This window comes from Notolabrus celidotus, chromosome 3 (assembly GCF_009762535.1).
Source record: "Notolabrus celidotus isolate fNotCel1 chromosome 3, fNotCel1.pri, whole genome shotgun sequence".
NCBI classification, from domain to species: domain Eukaryota; kingdom Metazoa; phylum Chordata; class Actinopteri; order Labriformes; family Labridae; genus Notolabrus; species Notolabrus celidotus.
The window spans coordinates 2,484,019-2,502,769 of NC_048274.1; the positions used below are offsets into that span (position 1 = coordinate 2,484,019).

General features: G+C 43.0%; 1 protein-coding gene across 1 annotated transcript; it reads right to left on the bottom strand.

Moving 5' to 3' along the window:
- Positions 1 to 2,325: 2,325 nt before the first annotated feature.
- LOC117810438 (multidrug resistance-associated protein 9-like) lies at positions 2,326 to 18,730 on the bottom strand. Its single transcript, XM_034680277.1, has 30 exons — positions 18,699 to 18,730; positions 16,724 to 16,819; positions 16,472 to 16,618; positions 16,173 to 16,320; positions 15,818 to 16,057; positions 15,229 to 15,402; positions 14,191 to 14,338; positions 13,769 to 13,917; positions 13,530 to 13,637; positions 13,238 to 13,444; positions 13,065 to 13,136; positions 12,598 to 12,722; positions 12,461 to 12,515; positions 12,150 to 12,353; positions 11,837 to 11,965; positions 10,811 to 10,880; positions 10,540 to 10,599; positions 10,091 to 10,177; positions 8,266 to 8,369; positions 7,776 to 7,958; positions 6,271 to 6,497; positions 6,044 to 6,181; positions 5,087 to 5,276; positions 4,833 to 4,922; positions 4,408 to 4,597; positions 3,909 to 4,068; positions 3,517 to 3,595; positions 3,136 to 3,249; positions 2,889 to 3,053; positions 2,326 to 2,787 (listed from the first exon to the last, which is right to left on the bottom strand). Exons 1-30 carry the CDS (start codon positions 18,728 to 18,730, stop codon positions 2,695 to 2,697), a joined length of 3,984 nt encoding a protein of 1,327 aa, XP_034536168.1. The 3' UTR covers positions 2,326 to 2,694.
- Positions 18,731 to 18,751: the final 21 nt, after the last annotated feature.

Sequence of the window (18,751 nt, forward strand, 5' to 3'; positions counted from 1 at the left end):
TGAACGTGCAGCCGAGCAAACAGAGAGATTTTTATTTATAACTTTCTGATGCTCTGAAAGGTTCACTGAGACAGAAGTGCATAATACATTAAAGGTCCTGACATAAGGCCAGATTAATTTTTGGAGAAATACTGACCAAATCTTTTTTTTCCTGACCTCATGGTGGGGAAAGTGCTCAGTGGACCACTTATTAAGTAGCTTACAGTTCAGACTAAGTGAGTCTGCTGTCCTGGAAATGTTATTTTTCCATCTTTGCAATGAAGAAAAAAATACACTGCTGACTTTAACTTTGTGCATGAAGCATCATGAAGGTTGTCAGCCTGGCAGAAAAAAAGGCATTATTTGCATTTAACAGATATACAGCCTGCAGCTGGGTCTGCTGCTTTTACATTACAAATGACCAGAGTACCAAACACAAGGCCCAATATCTAATTTCAGCTCCACACAGGATTTGCAGAGAGTTTGACTCGACATGGATTGTTCAGGACAGAGCTGCAAGAAGGAGGAGTTTAAACATCGGCTCAGGAAGTGAGAGACCCTTTTAGCATGATTTTAAGCTTTATATACAGGACATTAAACACCTGCATGTTCAGTCAGAAAAAAACATACCCTTAAATGCAGTCCTTCTGAAATTCTCTATGCAAAATGAACATATTTAACATTATGATATGCAGTGATCAGGTCTTCTTACGCTGCACCTGCACTTTGGAATTTTCTCATACCTGTCTGTTTTTACTATTATATTGATTTTAATGCTGTTTTATTATTTTGTTAATTTTACCTCTTTATTTTTATTTATGTATTCATTTATTTTTTTATTTATCTACACAGTTTTATTGGTATTTTTAGCCGAAATTTTATTTTCAACTTTTTTCCTTACCCTTTTTAATTTATTTATTTTAACTATCTATATTCTAAATATTAATTTGGTGCTTTAAAGCTGCTGTGAGGAACTTTTGGTTTGTATCGATTTTGGCGCCCTCTTGTGGATAAAGTGATACCTCTCATCTCTTGTCCTGTACATGCAACATTTGTGTCTTCAGACAATAATCGCATCCTGTTGCGTTTAACATACAGATTTATCACACGGTGTGATTATCTGCCATGAAAACAGCCAAAAAAGGATGTTTCTAAAGCAAGATGTCAATCATCTGATCTGATACCTACCCCCTCAGAACAGTTTCAGGCATTAAAAATAACAACAGAGAAGGTGTCAGTGTTGTTGTAGATGGTCTTGTTTGCTTTTGAGGGTCATAAAGAAGCATCAGTATCAGTTTCAGTCTGTTTCTCAGCCAGTTAAAAACTCCTCATAGTGCCTTTAACTTGTTTTAATTACACATATTTTATTGTGCTTGGTGTGCATCAGTCTCTGTTTTAAAATCCATATATTTCTGTTTTTTAATATGTCTTGCCATTATTTTATTTCTGCTTCTTTCTTGTTTTCAGTCGCTGTAAAGCCCTTTGGGTTGCATGTGACTTGTATGAAAGGTGCTATATAAATAAAGCTTTATTCATTGATTGATTGTTGGATTCTGCAAAAAGCTTCATCTCTCCTAACAACTTCAGAGAAAATAAACTATTAACAATAACCATTTATTAGTTTGCAGTGTGTTGTAGTGCTCATCATGAGTGCAGGGTTACACAGTGCATCAGCTGACACTGTCCTCTTAAATATTGATTTGATGTCTAAATGTGATTCGGAATAAAAATGATTGAATGTTTGACTTTTGATCATAAATGAAGCTGAGACCTGCAGATTAAAGTGATACTGTGCTGTAATCCAGCACATACACACACACACACACACACACACACACACACACACACAAACAAACACACACACAGTTTTATGAGTCAGATTACAAACAGTCAGGATTATTGTTCTGCAGTCACTGACGGCTGTTTTATCTCTTTATGTCAAATGTAATTTGATCTAAAAGCTTTCTCCTTCTGCAGAGAGACGCTTTGAGAAACTTTGCAACAAACATACATGTAGCGATGTATTTACAAGTTAAAACAATCCAAAAACAACATTAAATGAATAATAATTTACAAGCATTATGTAGAGTCTGTCATTTAACTTAAAGCTCCTTCAGAGAATTGTTGTGTTGACTTTGGCGCCCCCCTGTGGGCAAAGATGTAAACCTTTAAGCTTTGTCGATCAGGCTAAGGTATTATCTCTGACAAAAAGTCTCATCCTGCTTCTTGTAACAGTTAAACGGCATTAAAAATGACACTATAGGAATTGTCAGTCATGTGATCGATGGCTTTGTTGGTCAGAAAGAGGATCCACTGAGATGCACTTCAGTCTGCTGCTCCCTGAAAAAAGTGTGACTGAAAAGAACAACGGATGCTTCATCACCCATTAGTCTGTGTGCTTACCTTCCACTCTACATCCTTCTGCCTATCCCTGTTCGGTCTGGACCACAGGATGTCAGGGTGTCTGTGTTTTTAGACTCCACAACAGCACAGAGTCCTGTTTGAGATCTGTGGGACATCACAGTGTCTTTGTGTCAATGTGAGCATGGCCGTGCTTGTGTGTGTGTTTGAAGACTCCAAGAAGTCACAGTAGCCAGTTAATGGTCTTTAGGACATCCCATGATCACTGTTTTTCAAGGATGTGACAGTGTCTGTTGAAGGACTTCAAATCATCACAGTTTTGGTGAGTTGGAGGACTTGATGCAGTTACAAACTTCAAGACAGCCCACTGTTAGCAGCAGCCAGTAGCTGTGAGAAAAGAGAGTCTGGTTTCTGTCTCAACACATCCGGACGATCAAACTCCACCACCTGCAGGACAACAACACAGTCCTTCACAGAGAACACCTGGAACAATCTGTTTTACCTGTAGATTTAATAACCAAGACAGGGCTATAGTCTGTGTAAGTTACCTCTCCCTGGTCCAGGACCAGGACGCGGTCCGCCTGCAGGACCGTGTTGATTCGGTGTGTGATGGTGAGAACAGTGCAGCACCTGAACGCCTCACTGATGGTGATCTGGATCAGAGCGTCTGTCTCTGCATCAACAGACGCCGTCGCCTCGTCCAATAAGACAATCTGATGAGGGAGACGAAGGGTTAACAGTCGGGTTAAAAAGACAGACAAAGAAGGAGACAGACTGACGGACGGACAGACGGACCTTGGAGTCTTGTAGCAGCGCTCTGCTCAGACACATCAGCTGTCTCTGTCCTACAGACAGTTTTCCTCCGTTGTCCGTCAGCTCAGCCTGCAGGTTTTTCTCCAGACTGCTGATCTGACCAAATATTAAAGAGTAGAAGAAGAAACATTAGATCAGAGTCAAACATCACTCCTGCTGTCTCCATTAAAAGTGACCCTTTCAGAGAGCGTTTGACATGTTGACTGTAAATAAAGATGGAGGACGCCTCTCCACCTCCTCCAGTTGTACAAAAAGTGAAGTCAAAATACTGATGCTTTGGCTTCGCTTTCAGGAGCTGTCACGCCGTCCATCTTTTTATACAGTCTTTTATATAAGTTCATATTAAATTGACAAGAACCATACTGTGTCTTTCATGTAGGTCTTCTCCAGAGCTGCCCAGATCTCCTCATCACTGTAGCTGTTTAAAGGGTCCAGGTTGTACCTGCAGACAAACACAAACACCATAAACCCAGACTGTAAAAATCCATGGACGGCACAACAGCTGCCCCGAGTGAGGCCAAAACTTCTAATCCCCTTCCCTGGTGATTGGCTGCAGTTTAGGTCTTCAAGCCCATGTCCTCCATGCTAACAGATGGGACATGGGTCAAACCGTAAAATCAGAATATACAGCTTTTATCTGAGAAGTTTAGTTTTAATTAGTTATTTAGACAGTCAGGGTTCACAGATGAGGAAGAGGAGAGGATATGGAGGGTGACAGATGGTTGATAATGACGAGATGATGCCGTTGAGGTTACCTGACAGTCCCTGTGAACAACACAGGGTCCTGGGGGATGATGGACAGTTTTGCACGCAGGTTGGAGAGTCGAACAGACGTGATGTCCACGCCGTCTATCAGGATGCTTCCTTCAGACGGTTCGACGAGCCGGAACAGAGCCGCAGCCAGAGAGGACTTCCCTGGAGACACAGAGATGGGTTTGTGACTTACTGGGGGAGGCAACCTGAAACATATTGGTGCTGGGTAAACTTAAATGTTAATCACAAAGGTCATTAAAGGTATGGTAAAGGGGCCTAATATCTCTCCGTCTAGAGGAAGCAGGTTAATCTTAACAGTGGATGATCTTTGCTATAGAAAATATAAACAGTCTATTTCTGCAGAGTGCTTTTAATCCCTCATCTGACGCTGACTCAATGACAGCGCTAATCTTCATCCTGATGGTGTGGTGTCCTCACAAAGAGGCCTCAGTTTTACTCCTCACAGGAGCTCTAAGGTCTGTGCTGCAGGTGTTTCCTCACCTGATCCAGCCCTTCCCACGATGCCGAGCTTCTCCCCGGCTCTGATGTGGAGCTGCAGCCCGTTGAGGATGACAGGTGAGCCCTGCCTGTACCTCATTTTATAATCCAGGAAGGTGATGGCTCCGTGCTGAGGCCAGTCCTCCGACACCTGATGCACCTGAAGCTGCCTGGAAGCCTCAGGCCCAGAGCCCTGAAACACAACTTTCACTCAGGGCGACGTCACAGCAGAGAGCAGCATCATCTCACACTCTGAGAGCTCAAAGTGAGATTGTTTGGGACGTCATGGTGGAACGTGAGTTAAAAAAACAACATTCATGCAGGCTGTGCTATGCCGTCGATTCAACGCAGAAGTATAAATCAGGCTTAAGGATGCTCCTAGTGGAGGGAAAGTGAAGATTTAACAAAATATTCACTACCACACTGACCTTGATGTACTGAAGCAGCCGCTGCACAGATATGAATCTGACCTCCACCTCCAGCAGGGACTGGATCATAGCCTGAGAGTTAGTTGTCAGCTATTAAACGAAAAAAAAATGCATGATCAGATCATTATAGGACATATCTTTACCAACTAAACCGAAATAAACAGGTTCTGATATTTCCAAGTTAAACAAACTCTTTAAAAAGGGGAAACTGATCCTGGTCCTTGAAGAACATGTTATGTCAGGGGAGAGTTTACCATTATGATGAAGCACAGAGCGAGGGCTTTAACGGGGGGGCTGCTGACGTCATTAGAGACGAAGACAACCAGCAGAGCGACCGGCAGCGTCATGACAGCACACAGAGAGTCGGCCAGGAAGCAGAGCCAACGTATCCCGTAGTGGAACAGTAAGAGGTGGTTGGCATTGGCGTCTGACAGACTCTTAAACCTGAAACACAAACAGGAAGAGCCGCTTATCCCTGAAGTATGTCTCCCCCTGTCTCATGTAAACCATGTCTCCTCTGTGAAGCTTCAGAAAACACTATGATGGCTCTCTTCTAACTCTCTCTCTCTCTCTTCACCCAAACATGAATGAAAAAGATCTTTGCCCTTACTTTAAGTAAACTGCAAGAATCGAAGGCTAGCAATCTACACCAAAATACAGCTTGTTTCCAGGTCATTCAGAATCAGTTGGCATTATTCATGAAGGGCATGTGTCATATCAACACAAGATGATGGGGCGCACCACTAACTCTGTCCTGCAGAGGGTGCTTATGCTACAAAAATACCAGTCCCTCAGTCTAACACTCATCAAATACATCAAAAGTATTCAATCAATCAATCAATCTTTATTAATGAAGCGCCAACAAATCACAACAAATGTTATCCTCAGACTCTTCATAAACAGAGCAGGTCTAGACTGTCCTCTATGTTCTATTATTAACAAAGACTCAACATCAAGACCGGATCAGATCCAGTCCCCTCTTACAGACAGGACTCAGTCTGATCTCATCTTAATCCACCATGAGCAGAGCACTTTGCAGCATTTAGCAAGTTACAGTGGCAAGGACAAACTTCCTTTAACAGGCAGAAACCTCCAGCAGGACCAGACTCATGTTAGAGGACAGTGTTTTTTGTGATTTGTGTCAACATAAATAATAATTCATTGACTATTGGAGATGATTTGGAAGGTCAGAGTGGTGAGGAAAGTCTTACAGTTTTGTGAAGTTGTGCATCTTGTTGTAGGTCTGGATGGTGCTGAGGCCCTGAGCGATGGAGGCGGACAGAGAGATGCAGGAAGCACGACTGATACTCTCCATCCTCTGTAACTGTACGATGTTCCCCCTGAACATCCTGCAGAGACACACAGGCAGTGTTCAACCACATTCATCAGCTGTATGAACAAACCCATAATAAGAATCAGCTTCATCTTTCTGACCCACCAGAGAAGGAAAGTAAAGACGGTCACCAGGATGAACACCGGCAGCACCATGATGGGGAAGATGATGGAGTTGATGATGCAGACGCAGACAGCCATCAACCACAAGGTGAGCAGGACGTTAAGATGATGAGGCAATACAGAGTCGATCTCATCCTGACATCTGGAGAAACAGCCGAGGAGGCTGCCAGTCGGTGTTGTCTCAAGGAAACTCATCGGACTCACTAGGACCTGAGACGGACAACAACCAATCAGCTGAGTCTACTCATCTAAGACATTTATCTTCACTCTCACAACAACACACAGACTTCTGTTGTCTCAGACTTATAGCATTCACTCGTGAGAATTGATATTGTTGTTTATTAAGACGTATTTCAAACAGATCCGAGTCTGTTTGCAGAAAACTCTTGTTGTTCCATAAAAGTGCAGTTCCTCAACTGGCCACTTGAGGCTGGCCCCAAAGTTAGTCAATCCCAATGCATCCTTAAAATATCAGGAAGAGAAGATCATTTCTACAAACCATGAGTGAAATAAATTGCAACGTTCTTCTTTTGCTGCTTCTTTTGACATCGTCTCTTTTTGTTTACATTTTGTAATTCACTTATATCTGATGCTCTGTTGAGTAACTTTCATTTTAAGATAAGAGATAAGATAAGATAGTCCTTTACTCGTCCCACAACGGGGAAATTCAAGTGTCACAGTAGCAAAGTAGACAGTGCAAAAAAATATAAAGCAAACAAAAGCCTATAAAATATCAAATTTTAAAAAGTTATTAGCAATTAAAATTAAAGAGGTAAAAAATAAGCATATTGGTTATAGAGTCTGACCACTGCAGGAAGAAAAGACCTGTGATATCTCTCCGTGAGACACTGTGGGTGAAGAAGTCTGTCACTGAACGAGCTCCCCAGTGTTGTTATGGTCTCCTGGAGGGGGGGTGACGTGTTGACCATCAGGGAAGATAGCTTTGCCATCATCCTCCTGTCAGCCACCACCTCCACAGGGTCCAGCGGGCAGCCCAGGACAGAGCTGGCCTTCTTCACTGGTCTGTTCAGCTTCTTCCTGTCAGCAGCAGAGATGCTGCTTCCCCAGCAGACCACTCCAAAGAAGATGGCTGATGCCCCCACAGAGTCAAAGAAGGACTTCAGAAGAGCCCCCTGCACACCAAAAGACCTGAGTCTCCTGAGCAGAAAGAGTCTGCTTTGTCCCTTCTTGTACAGCGCATTTGAGTTGTCTGACCAGTCCAGTTTATTGTTCAGGTGAACACCCAGGTACTTGTAAGATTTCACAATCTCAATGTCCGTTCCCTGGATGTTCACTGGTGTGGGAGGAGGGGGCTTGCGTCTTCTGAAATCCACCACCAGCTCTTTGGTCTTTCCTGCGTTGAGCTGACTATAATTCTGCAGATATCTGACAATGGAGATTCTTTCAGGAATAATTAAGCTCTATCTGTTCCTCTGTTCTCTTTTATAAGGTGAAATGTTTCTCACTAGTCGGTCTGGAGCTTCTTACCTTCTCCAGCAGGCCGTTGTGCAGCGTGGTGGAGGCATGAAACGTGACCTTGATGTAGCAGAAACATTTGATCATGCAGACGGTCAGCAGGCTGACGATCATCACACCACACCCCACCTGATAGAAAGGCAGGTCGGGGTTCAGAGAGAGGTCTCCTTCATCCGCTGTCGTCACGTTCACGGTCTGAGGAAGAAAACAAGTCAGTGCGAATCAGGCTGTGTGAAAACATCAGCTGTTTCTGGATGTTAGGGCTGCATGGGAAGTATCTGTATTGTTTTAGTCACATCAAAAGCAAAATAAATACAGTAATGAGGGGCTACAAAGAGGAGAGTGTCAGACCACGTGAAGGTTCAGGTTTAAGGGGGTTTTGTTCGAGGCTTGTATGAAGAGGAAACTGTGTGAAGCGAGAGAACGGCTTAACACAGAGTGAGATTTAACTCACACATCTCTAATAACAATGAGTGTCTATGTGTGTGTGTGCGTGTCTCACCCCATGTCCATGCCGCAGCCAGTAGCTGAGCCACCAGAAGCTTGTGGCTATATTCGTGGTCATCAGGATGAAGATGAGGAGGATGAAGGAGCCCACACAGTATCCTTCAAACAGAGGGTTTGTCATCATTAGACAGAGAAGAGATCAAATTAACACTTCTGTTGTGTTATCTATTTCATCTATCAAACTTTAGGAGCTCGTTAAATCTTCAAATGAACAAATGCTTCACAGGTTTCAGGGTTGAAGGGAAAAGGGTTGAAGTAAATGTTCCTGGATTAATTCAACTGAAAAATTAAACATAGGTTTAATAAACAAAATTTTACATAATGTGACCAATTCTGAATGAAATAAGGATTTTTTGTGAACAGTTAAAGGTGACATATCATGTAAAATCGACTTTTAATGGTTCTCTATACCTGGAATATGTTTCCCTGGCATGTCTACAAACCCCCTGAGAATGAAAAGAATCCATTCTGCCCCTGTTCTGATTTCTCCAACTTTCTGTAAATGTGTGCTGAAACCAGCCGTTTCAGACTTCAGTGTTTTTGTTACGTCACAACAATATCCGGTCTGTAACAGGAAGTCAGAGCTCGGAGCTTGTTCAGCCCATAGACTGTATAAAATACAACTCAACCCCTCCTCTGTTTTTCATTACCTGCACACATGTGCTAACAAGGAGCTTAGGAGGGAGGCATGCTAGTTGTAGGCTGTCTTAATAAACACAAAGGTCGGTTTTACTCCCCACGTCTGCAGATTTGAAGATCTAGTGGATGATTTTTATTTATCATGGATAAGTGCTAGCGCTAGTTAGCATAGCTACATAGCTACATGTTCGTAGCTGTGTACCAAGACACACGTCGACATACTGACAAATAAAACAACAAGAAACACTAAATCTGTGACCAATCCTTCAGAAAGGTCCTGCTGCAGTCGCCTCTCCATCAGGATCAGATTCTGGATCAGATTTAAAGGGGTTGAAGTAACGCGGGTCTGTGAGCAGCCAACATGTAAACATTAGATCAACGTGCCGGAGAGCCAAGAGCCACACCCACGTCCTGAGGGGGCGTGGTCAGAGAGAAAACTGACTGTTCTGAGCAGGGCTGAAGAAGAGGGCTTTTCAGGCAGACAAAAATCTGATTTCAAAGTGTTTTTTTGAGCATAAAGTTTAAAGACATGTTTTGGGGACCCCTTAGACCAATATATATTGATGAAAAAAGCGTGATATGTCACCTTTAAGAGTTGTGACAAACCAAATACCATTTAAGATTACGACTGATTCCCTCAGTCTTCAGTTCACTCTCAGTAAATGGTGGGGAAGGTAGAAAGGGGTTTCAGCCAATCGCTTTTGCATCTCTGATAGCCCGCTATCTCATTCTGCTTAATTGGAAGAGTAAGAACCCCCCCATCCCCAGCCTTTTCTCAGGGGATTCATGACCTGATAATGTTCCTGAAGTTAGAGAAAATTAGGTAATCCCTAGCGGGTCATTTGAGAAATACTTTAAGACTGTCCAAAGCCTAATGCTACCTTGTCCAATTATACCACAACCACTCAATTGAGTATAATATGTTACACTGAATTTGAGAAAAACACAAAGAAAGTGTAAATCAAGACACGCACACGAAAAAAGATTATTACTAATCAATGTTGAGACTGATGAAAATAAAGGACATCGTTTCATCTGTTGTTCAATGTAAATGCTTGAAATTAAAAACAAGGAAGAAGGAGTGACAATCAAAGGTAGACCATGTATGTATGTGTGTGTGTGTGTGTGTGTGTGTGTGTGTGTGTGTGTGTGTGTGTGTGTGTGTGTGTGTGTGTATCTACCTCCAGCTGCACGGCAGTACTGATGAAATGTTCTCCAGGTGACCAAACTGCTCCTGCTGCTCTCCTGATGGATCAGCTGATCGGCAGCTTCACAGAGAACAGACACGTTATATTAATCCGAGTTTTTGATCTATAATCTTAATTCAGCTGGTGAATTAAAGTTCACTGCAGGACTTGAGAATATATTTCAGTGCTATATTTAATTTCAGAAACTTTGGTGAATGTAATCTAATGAAACAATATCAAGTTTTAAAACTTCCTTGCATAGATGAGTCACAAATTCATCACAGATTAAGATGAATTTTTCCCTCCTCATTTTTTGATCATAATCAAACCCTGATCACCCAGTCAGCTGTAAAGATAAGTAACCTGTCTTGTTTTTAAAAGGTCGATGTGTCTTTAAAGATACTGAGGTGAACATCTTAGAAAGAACAGGTGTGTGTACTTACAACAGGTGTATTTGCAGTCAGAAGAAGGAGTGTCTGTGTTCTTGCCTGATAAATCAAAAGCTGCAAGAACACAAACATTTATATATCACTGTATGGGTCATATATGGTGCACACATTTTGGCTGCAATGAGTCTTTTAGAATATATGAAGAGATATTCATGAATAAGAGTGAGTGAACTGATGATAAATGTGGCTGAGAGACAGAGTGGAAGCCAAAGGAGGGTGAGGAGTCAGAGGAGATGTCTGCTCTGTGTCTCTCTGCTCTGCGTACCTGGATTGATTATCTCTCCGTTCATGTGTTTGTTCAGCTCTGCCTTCTTCTCTCTCTCTTCTCTCTGAGGCTGTGAGCAGAAAGAAAGCAGAACAGTGAGAAGAGTTTCTAAAATGCAACTTTTAAGAGAACTGTACTGAACAATTTTGAGCCACAGCTGCAACATTTCCAGAAACTCAAACGTTCAGCCTCAACTCCTCCAAGCATCCACCTGCAGGCTCTGAGAGAGTTTAAGATATTATCTCATCACTCCTTCATTTTATTTTGGGGCTTTTTATGCCTTGTGATGTTGGGAAGAGAGAATGGGAAATGAGATGAAAAGAGCCACATCTAATGCTGACTGCTTCCAAGACTTTAGCCTCTAAACATGGAGGATGGGAAATGTAACAGCTGAGCTAAACTGGAGGCTCACTCCTCCAATTTCTGCATGTTGAATAAATCTGCAGGGAGTATGAATCAGAGACTATGCACCAAATGTCAACCATTTTTGCTGCAGGAATAAACATTTCAAACAGTTACAACATGAGCTGTCTGACCGTAATGATGCATATGATCCAATCTCTAAATATACACACATATAAAACCTGGAAATAGCATTGCAAAATAAGATTTGCAAAACCCTGAAACTCACTGCTGCATGCAACTTTTCTTTGGAAATGGACGTCCAGCAGGACTAAGACTAAAAGATGAGACTAAAACCTTCTGATGGAGGCGCTGAGGAGACGAAGAGGATGCAGAGATACTGCAGGAGGTGAATTAGAGGCTAAATGTCATCTCTTCTGAGTCGTATCTGAGTTAGAGATTAAATAACGGTCACACAAAACAGGCTAAATCAATCAGTGGGACTTCCCCTTCTTTAGTATATCATTATCTCTGATTTCTACTCAGAATAAAAGCTTTAAAATCATCATGTTGTACTTCAGTATCAAAGTAGTATGATGATAAATGTCCGTAAATCCAACACACAGTAAACAGGAGCTGTCATTAATTCAGCAACCTGCAAAAGGAGACTGTAGAGGTAAATACCTGCTCTGTCAGGTGTTTGTTGATGAGCTCAGAGTAGTGTCTCCCTGCCTTCATCAGATCCAGGTGACTTCCTTTTTCCAGTACCGTCCCATCCTTCAGGACCAGAACTTCATCACAGAACTCCATGTACTGAGGGACACAAACACAGGCACACAGTGCAGAGAGAGACTCAAAATGAATCCACCATGACTGAACATTTGGAAACAGTGGCAAGAATACCCGGCAGAGACCTCCGGCAGAACCAGACTCATGGTGAAAAGTGATCTGAGAGTGGGAGAGAAGAAGAGGCAGAAAGAGGAAGATGGATACACACCTGCAGCTGGTGAGTGACCAGTACGATGGACTTCCCCTGCAGCTGCTTCTTGATGCACTCCTCAAAGATGTGTTTTCTTACGTGAGCATCCACAGCTGACAGCGGGTCGTCCAGCAGGTACAGGTCTCTGTCGGAGTAAATGGCTCGGGCCAGACTGATCCTCTGCTTCTGTCCCTCTGACAGGCTCACACCCTGCTCTCCCAACTGAAACACACACATTAGACTGTATCTGTATGCAGTTTTAATTTAAAGGTGATCTACACGACCAGATCAAACACTTCAGGCAGAATAAGATAGGAAGAGTCTCTCACCAGAGTCTGATCATCCTCGGCCTCCAGACTGCAGCTGCTGATGACTTTATCGTACCTGCAGAGGACACAGCACACACACACACACGTCACTTCATGCATCAGCTGTTAGCTTTGACTCAGGAGTTCAGCTTCTCTACCTGGACTGGTCCAAAGGTTCCCCCATCAAGATGTTGTCCTGGACTGTCCCGTAGAAGATCCAGGCCTGCTGAGAGACGTAGGCTATTGATCCGTCCACAGAGACTGATCCCTGCTGCAGGTGCATCTGAACAACACAACAAACAACACAGAGAGAAGTTCAGATGTTGTGAACTCTGGCGCTTCAGATGTTCAGATGATGTTGGATTGAGGAAGATTGAAACTAGAGACTGAGACAGCAAACTTATTGTGAACATGTTGATGAGGGAATGCATCAGGTGAAGTCACTTTCCCTCTATAGTTTCAGATTTTATCTCACGGCACAGTTGCCCCCTGCTGGTCATTTTAAAGAATGCAGTTTAAGACACCTTCACACAGACCTCTCTATTGAAACTGAGGCTACACTCTTCTTATACGCTGTCTCTCAGACAGTGCAATGAACAGCATGCAGAGGGACAGGTGAACTGACCTGCTCTAACAGACTGCAGATCAAGGATGTCTTCCCACTGCCGACATTCCCACACACACCCAGCAGTCGGCCCTGCAGGAACAACACACATCATCAATAAGCTGTTGCTGCCACCAGATGTCCCCAAAGTGCCACACAGGACCATCATGCTAACTCAGTCTCATCAGCCTGACCTTCTGCAACCTGAAGGAGACGTTCCTCAGGGAGGGCAGCACTTCACTGTGTCTAGTTTTGGACACCAGGTCATCCCTGTCCTCTGTCTCAGCAGGGTGGGTTGGTTTGATCCAGGACAGTGTGGCGTTCTCTAAGATGACGGCTGCAGATGTGTTGTCTGTCTTTTGGAGGATGTATGGCTTTGGATTCTCTACGAGCAATAACTTCTGCAACACAAACACACATGAACTCATAAATACAGATGAGTTAGCTTTTCTGTTTGACAAATTGATGAGACAGGGCATTAATTACCTCGAGGCGTTTCACAGACACAGCAGCTTCAGCCAGGAGCTTGACGGCAGTGGGCGCCATAGACAGAATAAACCTCATGCAGTTGAAGATTGTGATGACGGGATAAGCCTGGTGAAGAAACAAAGACCTCTAGAGTCAAACTACTGCTACTGCTGCTGCTGCTGCAGGGGGCGCTGTAACATCATCCAGGGAGTTAAACTGGCACATCACTCTGAGACTCTCTGGCCTGTTGTACTCACCGTGCAGGTGTTGATGGGTAAACCAAGGGAGGTGTGAACGATGAAGGTGCACATAGTGGCGATGACAGGAGCGAGGGGACTGATGGTCACACTGAGGTTCTGGATAAGAGCAGCTTTCTCCAACATCCTCTTCTCTGAGGTCCTGATGTCTGACTTGCACAAATACACACACACACACAAACAAAAACACAAATATAAACACACACTGTGACTGTGACTCCATCTGTTGGCGAATCAGTGGCTGTCATTTGCCGTTGAATGCATATCAATATGGATTGCATGCCTACATCTCCTCCCACTGTAAAAAAGTGAAGCCAAAACACCCTGCCACAGTGGGAACTGACATCTTGCATGAGTGATGTAGTGTGGAGTCAATGCATGCACAGAAGGAGCACAAAGAAGGTTGCAGTGACTCTTCATACCTGTTATCTTGCTACTGAAGGCTTGCTCCCACACGTACATCTTGATGAGTCTGATGTAGACGAGGAGCTCGTTCACGGTGCAAACTCGACTGGAGGTGATGATCGCTGCTCTCTGCTGGAAGTGACTGATGAGCCTCGCTAACACAAACTGACACACACAAAGAAAACATGAGTATTGTTGTTAGATTCGGCTTCAGATACAGCTAGTTAAGTTATTTTTGGTCCTCAGAGTCAGGGTCAGATGATCTCAAACACATCAGGTTTACTCTGCAGAGTCAAGCTTCATTTTGCATTTTTATTGACAAATAAAGTCTACATGCCCAATTGCAATTTCTTTTTTTAAAGTGTATTATGTACTGTAACACAACACAGTATGCCAATAACAACATCGATGCTGCCAGAAAAAGTGACCCTAATGTGGTGGCAAAGGATGCTGGGAAAGCCAGGCTTGCCGTTTGCCCCTGCTTTGGGTCTGATGCTAACTAAGCTAACCACATCCTGTCTCTTGCATCTCACTGGCTGTTTTCGAGACGGCCTGCTACATACTACCTACGAAAGTATGGTAGTGGGTACTGCCTACTACATACTGCGTTTGAATTTAGTATCTAGTGTGACTGTTCTGTTGGATCTGTTTTGCCCTACGCTGTGCCAGACGTCGCTGGATTTCCGGTTTCAGAAAGCAGAAGTAAACAACGGCCAAGCTGATAGAGAAACTGCTTCTTTAGCATCACTTATGATTTAAAAAGTTAAGAAGTGGTTTATATGGAATTGAATCATTTTCACAGCACCTAAAAACTGAGTTCCCCCAAGAAAAAGCAAAACTAGCGCTGTGCATTGTGGGAAACAGCACGCGAGGGAGACTAGTCCGATGCATACTGTGAAATTTTCCCGAATCAGTAGACATCCGGGGAGTTTTGGCATACTGAAGATTTTGCTCTTGTTCACTTACTACTTACTGAATTTTGGCCAAATCAGTGCGTACTGCTAGTTCAGTCGGCGGTTTCAAAAACAGCCTCTGTCTGAAAAATTCTCACGTACCTGCAGAACGATGAAGATGATGAAAATGAAGAAGCCGATGAGAGCGGTGTAGTTGAGGATGTAGCAGGTGTACACGGAGCAAATGATGAGCAGGAGAGGGAAGGGAAGCACTAGAGCACCCAACAGGACAGCTCCGAACAGCTTGTTACTGTCACTGGTTAAAACATTCACCATCTGACCAACAGGCAGAGAAAGTGACAGACTGTTATCATACAGGCATGTTCCCTTACTGCTGATACTTCAACTAAGATACTCCCACTTCTGGTGCTCAGCTAGACGAATAGTTTATCATAGATTTGCACAAAGCAAGCCTAGAAGTTTACCCCAACTTGTCTTGGTGCTAGTCTAAAAGTTTCCCTCTTCCTCTGCTACAAGTAAAGTCCCAATGTTTGCATTAACTTGGTCAACAATTTCAAAATGATGCCAAATCCCCTGCTGTTAGGTTTTTTGTGATAACCGAGACTAAGAGGTTCCCTTTTGAAGCAGAGTTTGAGATTGCTCCGGCCAAAAGTTTCCCCTGCTCCATAAATGTAAGCTTAGCTTTGCAAAACAAAACTTAAGATCTTGACTCATCATATCTCTTCCACACCTGTCCCACAGAGACTCTGCTGTGCATCCTCAGAGAGATGATCTTGTTGAACCCCAGCATGCAGAAACCTGTTTTCAGTCTGACTCCTGTTCTCAGGTTGAGGGCCCAGCTCAGGGTGAGGCAGCAGACCCTGAAGAGCTCCACGGACACCAGGCCAAAACACAGAGCCACGCCCCCCCAAACTGTAGATGATGACTCTATGTGGATGATGTGGCCGAGGATCTCATGGACAAGGACACCCTGACAGGATACAGGAACATTATGAGGAGCTGGCAGTTTTTATCTTGTAGATGAAGATGGTAAAGTTGTAAAATAAAAAGCAATGATGTGTAATTTTGTGAGTTTAAGGACTCACTGATCCGACGAACAGAGACAACATGAAGAGGACGTTGATGCAGAGGACCAGCAGCAGTCTGTCTCTTTGAAAACGAAGCAGCACTCGATTCAGAGACGCTTTCTGCAGACCGACGGCACACACCTCCTGATCCCACAGAGTCTGCAGCCTGCACACACACATCCACAAAAACATTCAAACATCAGCAAACACATACCTGGACGTTTCAAAGGCTGTGAGAGTTACTTTCTAAAGAGTGTATTTTCTGAAGCGGTGTGTAAACAAACTTTCACAGCGTTTTTTATTCATCTTGACATCACCTGTCTCCGTTGACGTCGGCTCCATCCAGTGGAGACAGACTGAGGGAACTCAAGTCCAGCTGTTTCCTGGACATGGACCACATCACAGGCGTCATCCAGGACATGGTGCTGAGGGACAGGAAGCCTGCTCCATCCAGAGGGCTCAACCTGAACATCAAACAACCAGAAGAGGATACAGGGTCTGGTTTAGTATGGCTCAGATTCAGAAAAGTATCATCACTTCCGCCCCCAAAACCAGTCTCTATGACTCACCTGGACCCTTTTGTTGTTTCTGGTTGACTGGAGGGGTAGGTGGGAGGAGCTGGGGACTTAACCCAATCAGCTGCTTGGTGTCCTTTACCAAACATCCTGCTGGGACAAAAACAGACAAGTAGGATAAGTATTGGAGAAGTATTTTAAATACAGATAAACAAACCTGATATTTCTGAGGGTAACTTCTGCATCACAGTTACAATGTAAGGAGCTTTCCCTGATAGTGTTACCAAAAGAAAGTGTGCACATATGTTAAGAGCTGTAAAACATTATGAATCTTAATTTTTTTTTGGCACAATATGTGTGAAACATCCCAGAGCAGTGAAACATTTCTGGACTTTGCAAAGCTGCATTTGTTTAAATTATTCTAAAGATTTATTCTAAAGACTATAAATTATAAAACAGTAAAATGCATGTCCTCATTCAGCCCAAAAACAAAGGTATAATGAAGTAAAAATTACCAACTTTATTTACCAATAAGCCTGTTTCGGTTGTTCTATGTGCTGCACTTATGTGTATTTTATCACCTCTTTATTCTCACCATGTGTCGCTGTTTCTTTCTCTTTGTTTTCCCTTTAAGGATAATACAAGTATCACCTGATTTGACCTGCTGATTACATCCCCACAGCCTACAATCATATGACTAACAAAGGCATCTATACATGATCAATTTTGACTTCAAGATTAACAAAAAAAAGTGTCTCTACATCTTCTTTTTGGTGAAATTTTGGGAAAAATCTGCTGTTATCTAAGGACAAGGTTTAAATTAATAAAAACTACACACCAAAAAACTGTTTTGCTTCTTGACAGTTTTTTTTGTTATGTAGATATGTGTCTGATGTATAAATAAATAAATGATCAGGCCCCACCACCACTTAAACAATGTGTGTTACTCTGCAGGAACAACCTTAGGGAGACCAGGGCATCAGCAAGAGGAGACTGTTCAGCTAAACTTAGGAAGACTGCATTTGGACAGTCTGCATTTTCAGTCATAGCAGCAGGAAAATGGAACTCAATCCCGACTCACATTAGAGACTGTACAAGCCTCAGTGTTTTTAAAAGTACACTGAAATTATGGCTCAAGGAAAAACAATCATGTGCTCATCTGAATGCATCAAATTAGAGACAATGAAATGTAATTTTAAATGTGTTGTTATTAGTGATGGACTGTGTTGAGTAGTCTATGTATTGTTTTAAATGCTAGTATGTTTTTTATCATTTGTATTGTACATTTGTTAACATCTTCCTGCCCAGGGACCACAGATGAAAATTAGCTTATAGCTAACTCTGGCTTGACAGTTTTTGTTTTGCATGGCCCCTGTCAAATAAAGTAATAAATAAAATAAAATAATAATTCCAGAAAAGTTTTAATACATGAGACCTTAAGACACTAAGTTTGAACAAAGAGATATTAATCCCTACAACCCAAAACACTGCAGTCACATATCACCATAAAGACTACATGTAATCTAACTGGGCATGAACAAACTGATGGGTTTTGAAACAAGGGGCTCTGAACAGCTGTTTGGGGTTTTATTATCCCTGGGTAGAGTCTGCAGGTATTCCTCTCAGTCTGCCCACACTCCCATTAACATCCACTAGAGGACAGAGCAGCCTTTCATGCCTCGATTAAACCCGGGGTGAAGAGTCCAGAGAGTTACATGATCACAGTCTATCAGTGCTTTGATGCATTTTCAAGAACAGAGCAGCTCTGACACAAACACCAACACTGTTTACACACGCCCTGGAGGCTATTTCTAGATCACAGGCAAATAAAATAAACTCTTGGTAAAACTAAAAACAGGTATTTTAACTGGACTTGGATGAACTCACTTGATGTTTAGCTCCTCATGGATCCCTCACTTTGTGGCTTCAGTGCATCACAGAAGGAAACAGTCACACTGGTCCGGAACTGGATCCACTAGCTTTTATCAACCGGAAACTCATCCAACAGCAAACATGTCAGTTAGCTCACCTGCCTGAGGCCCCATCTTCCCCTACTGCCATGACCTAGCCCGCCCACTTCCA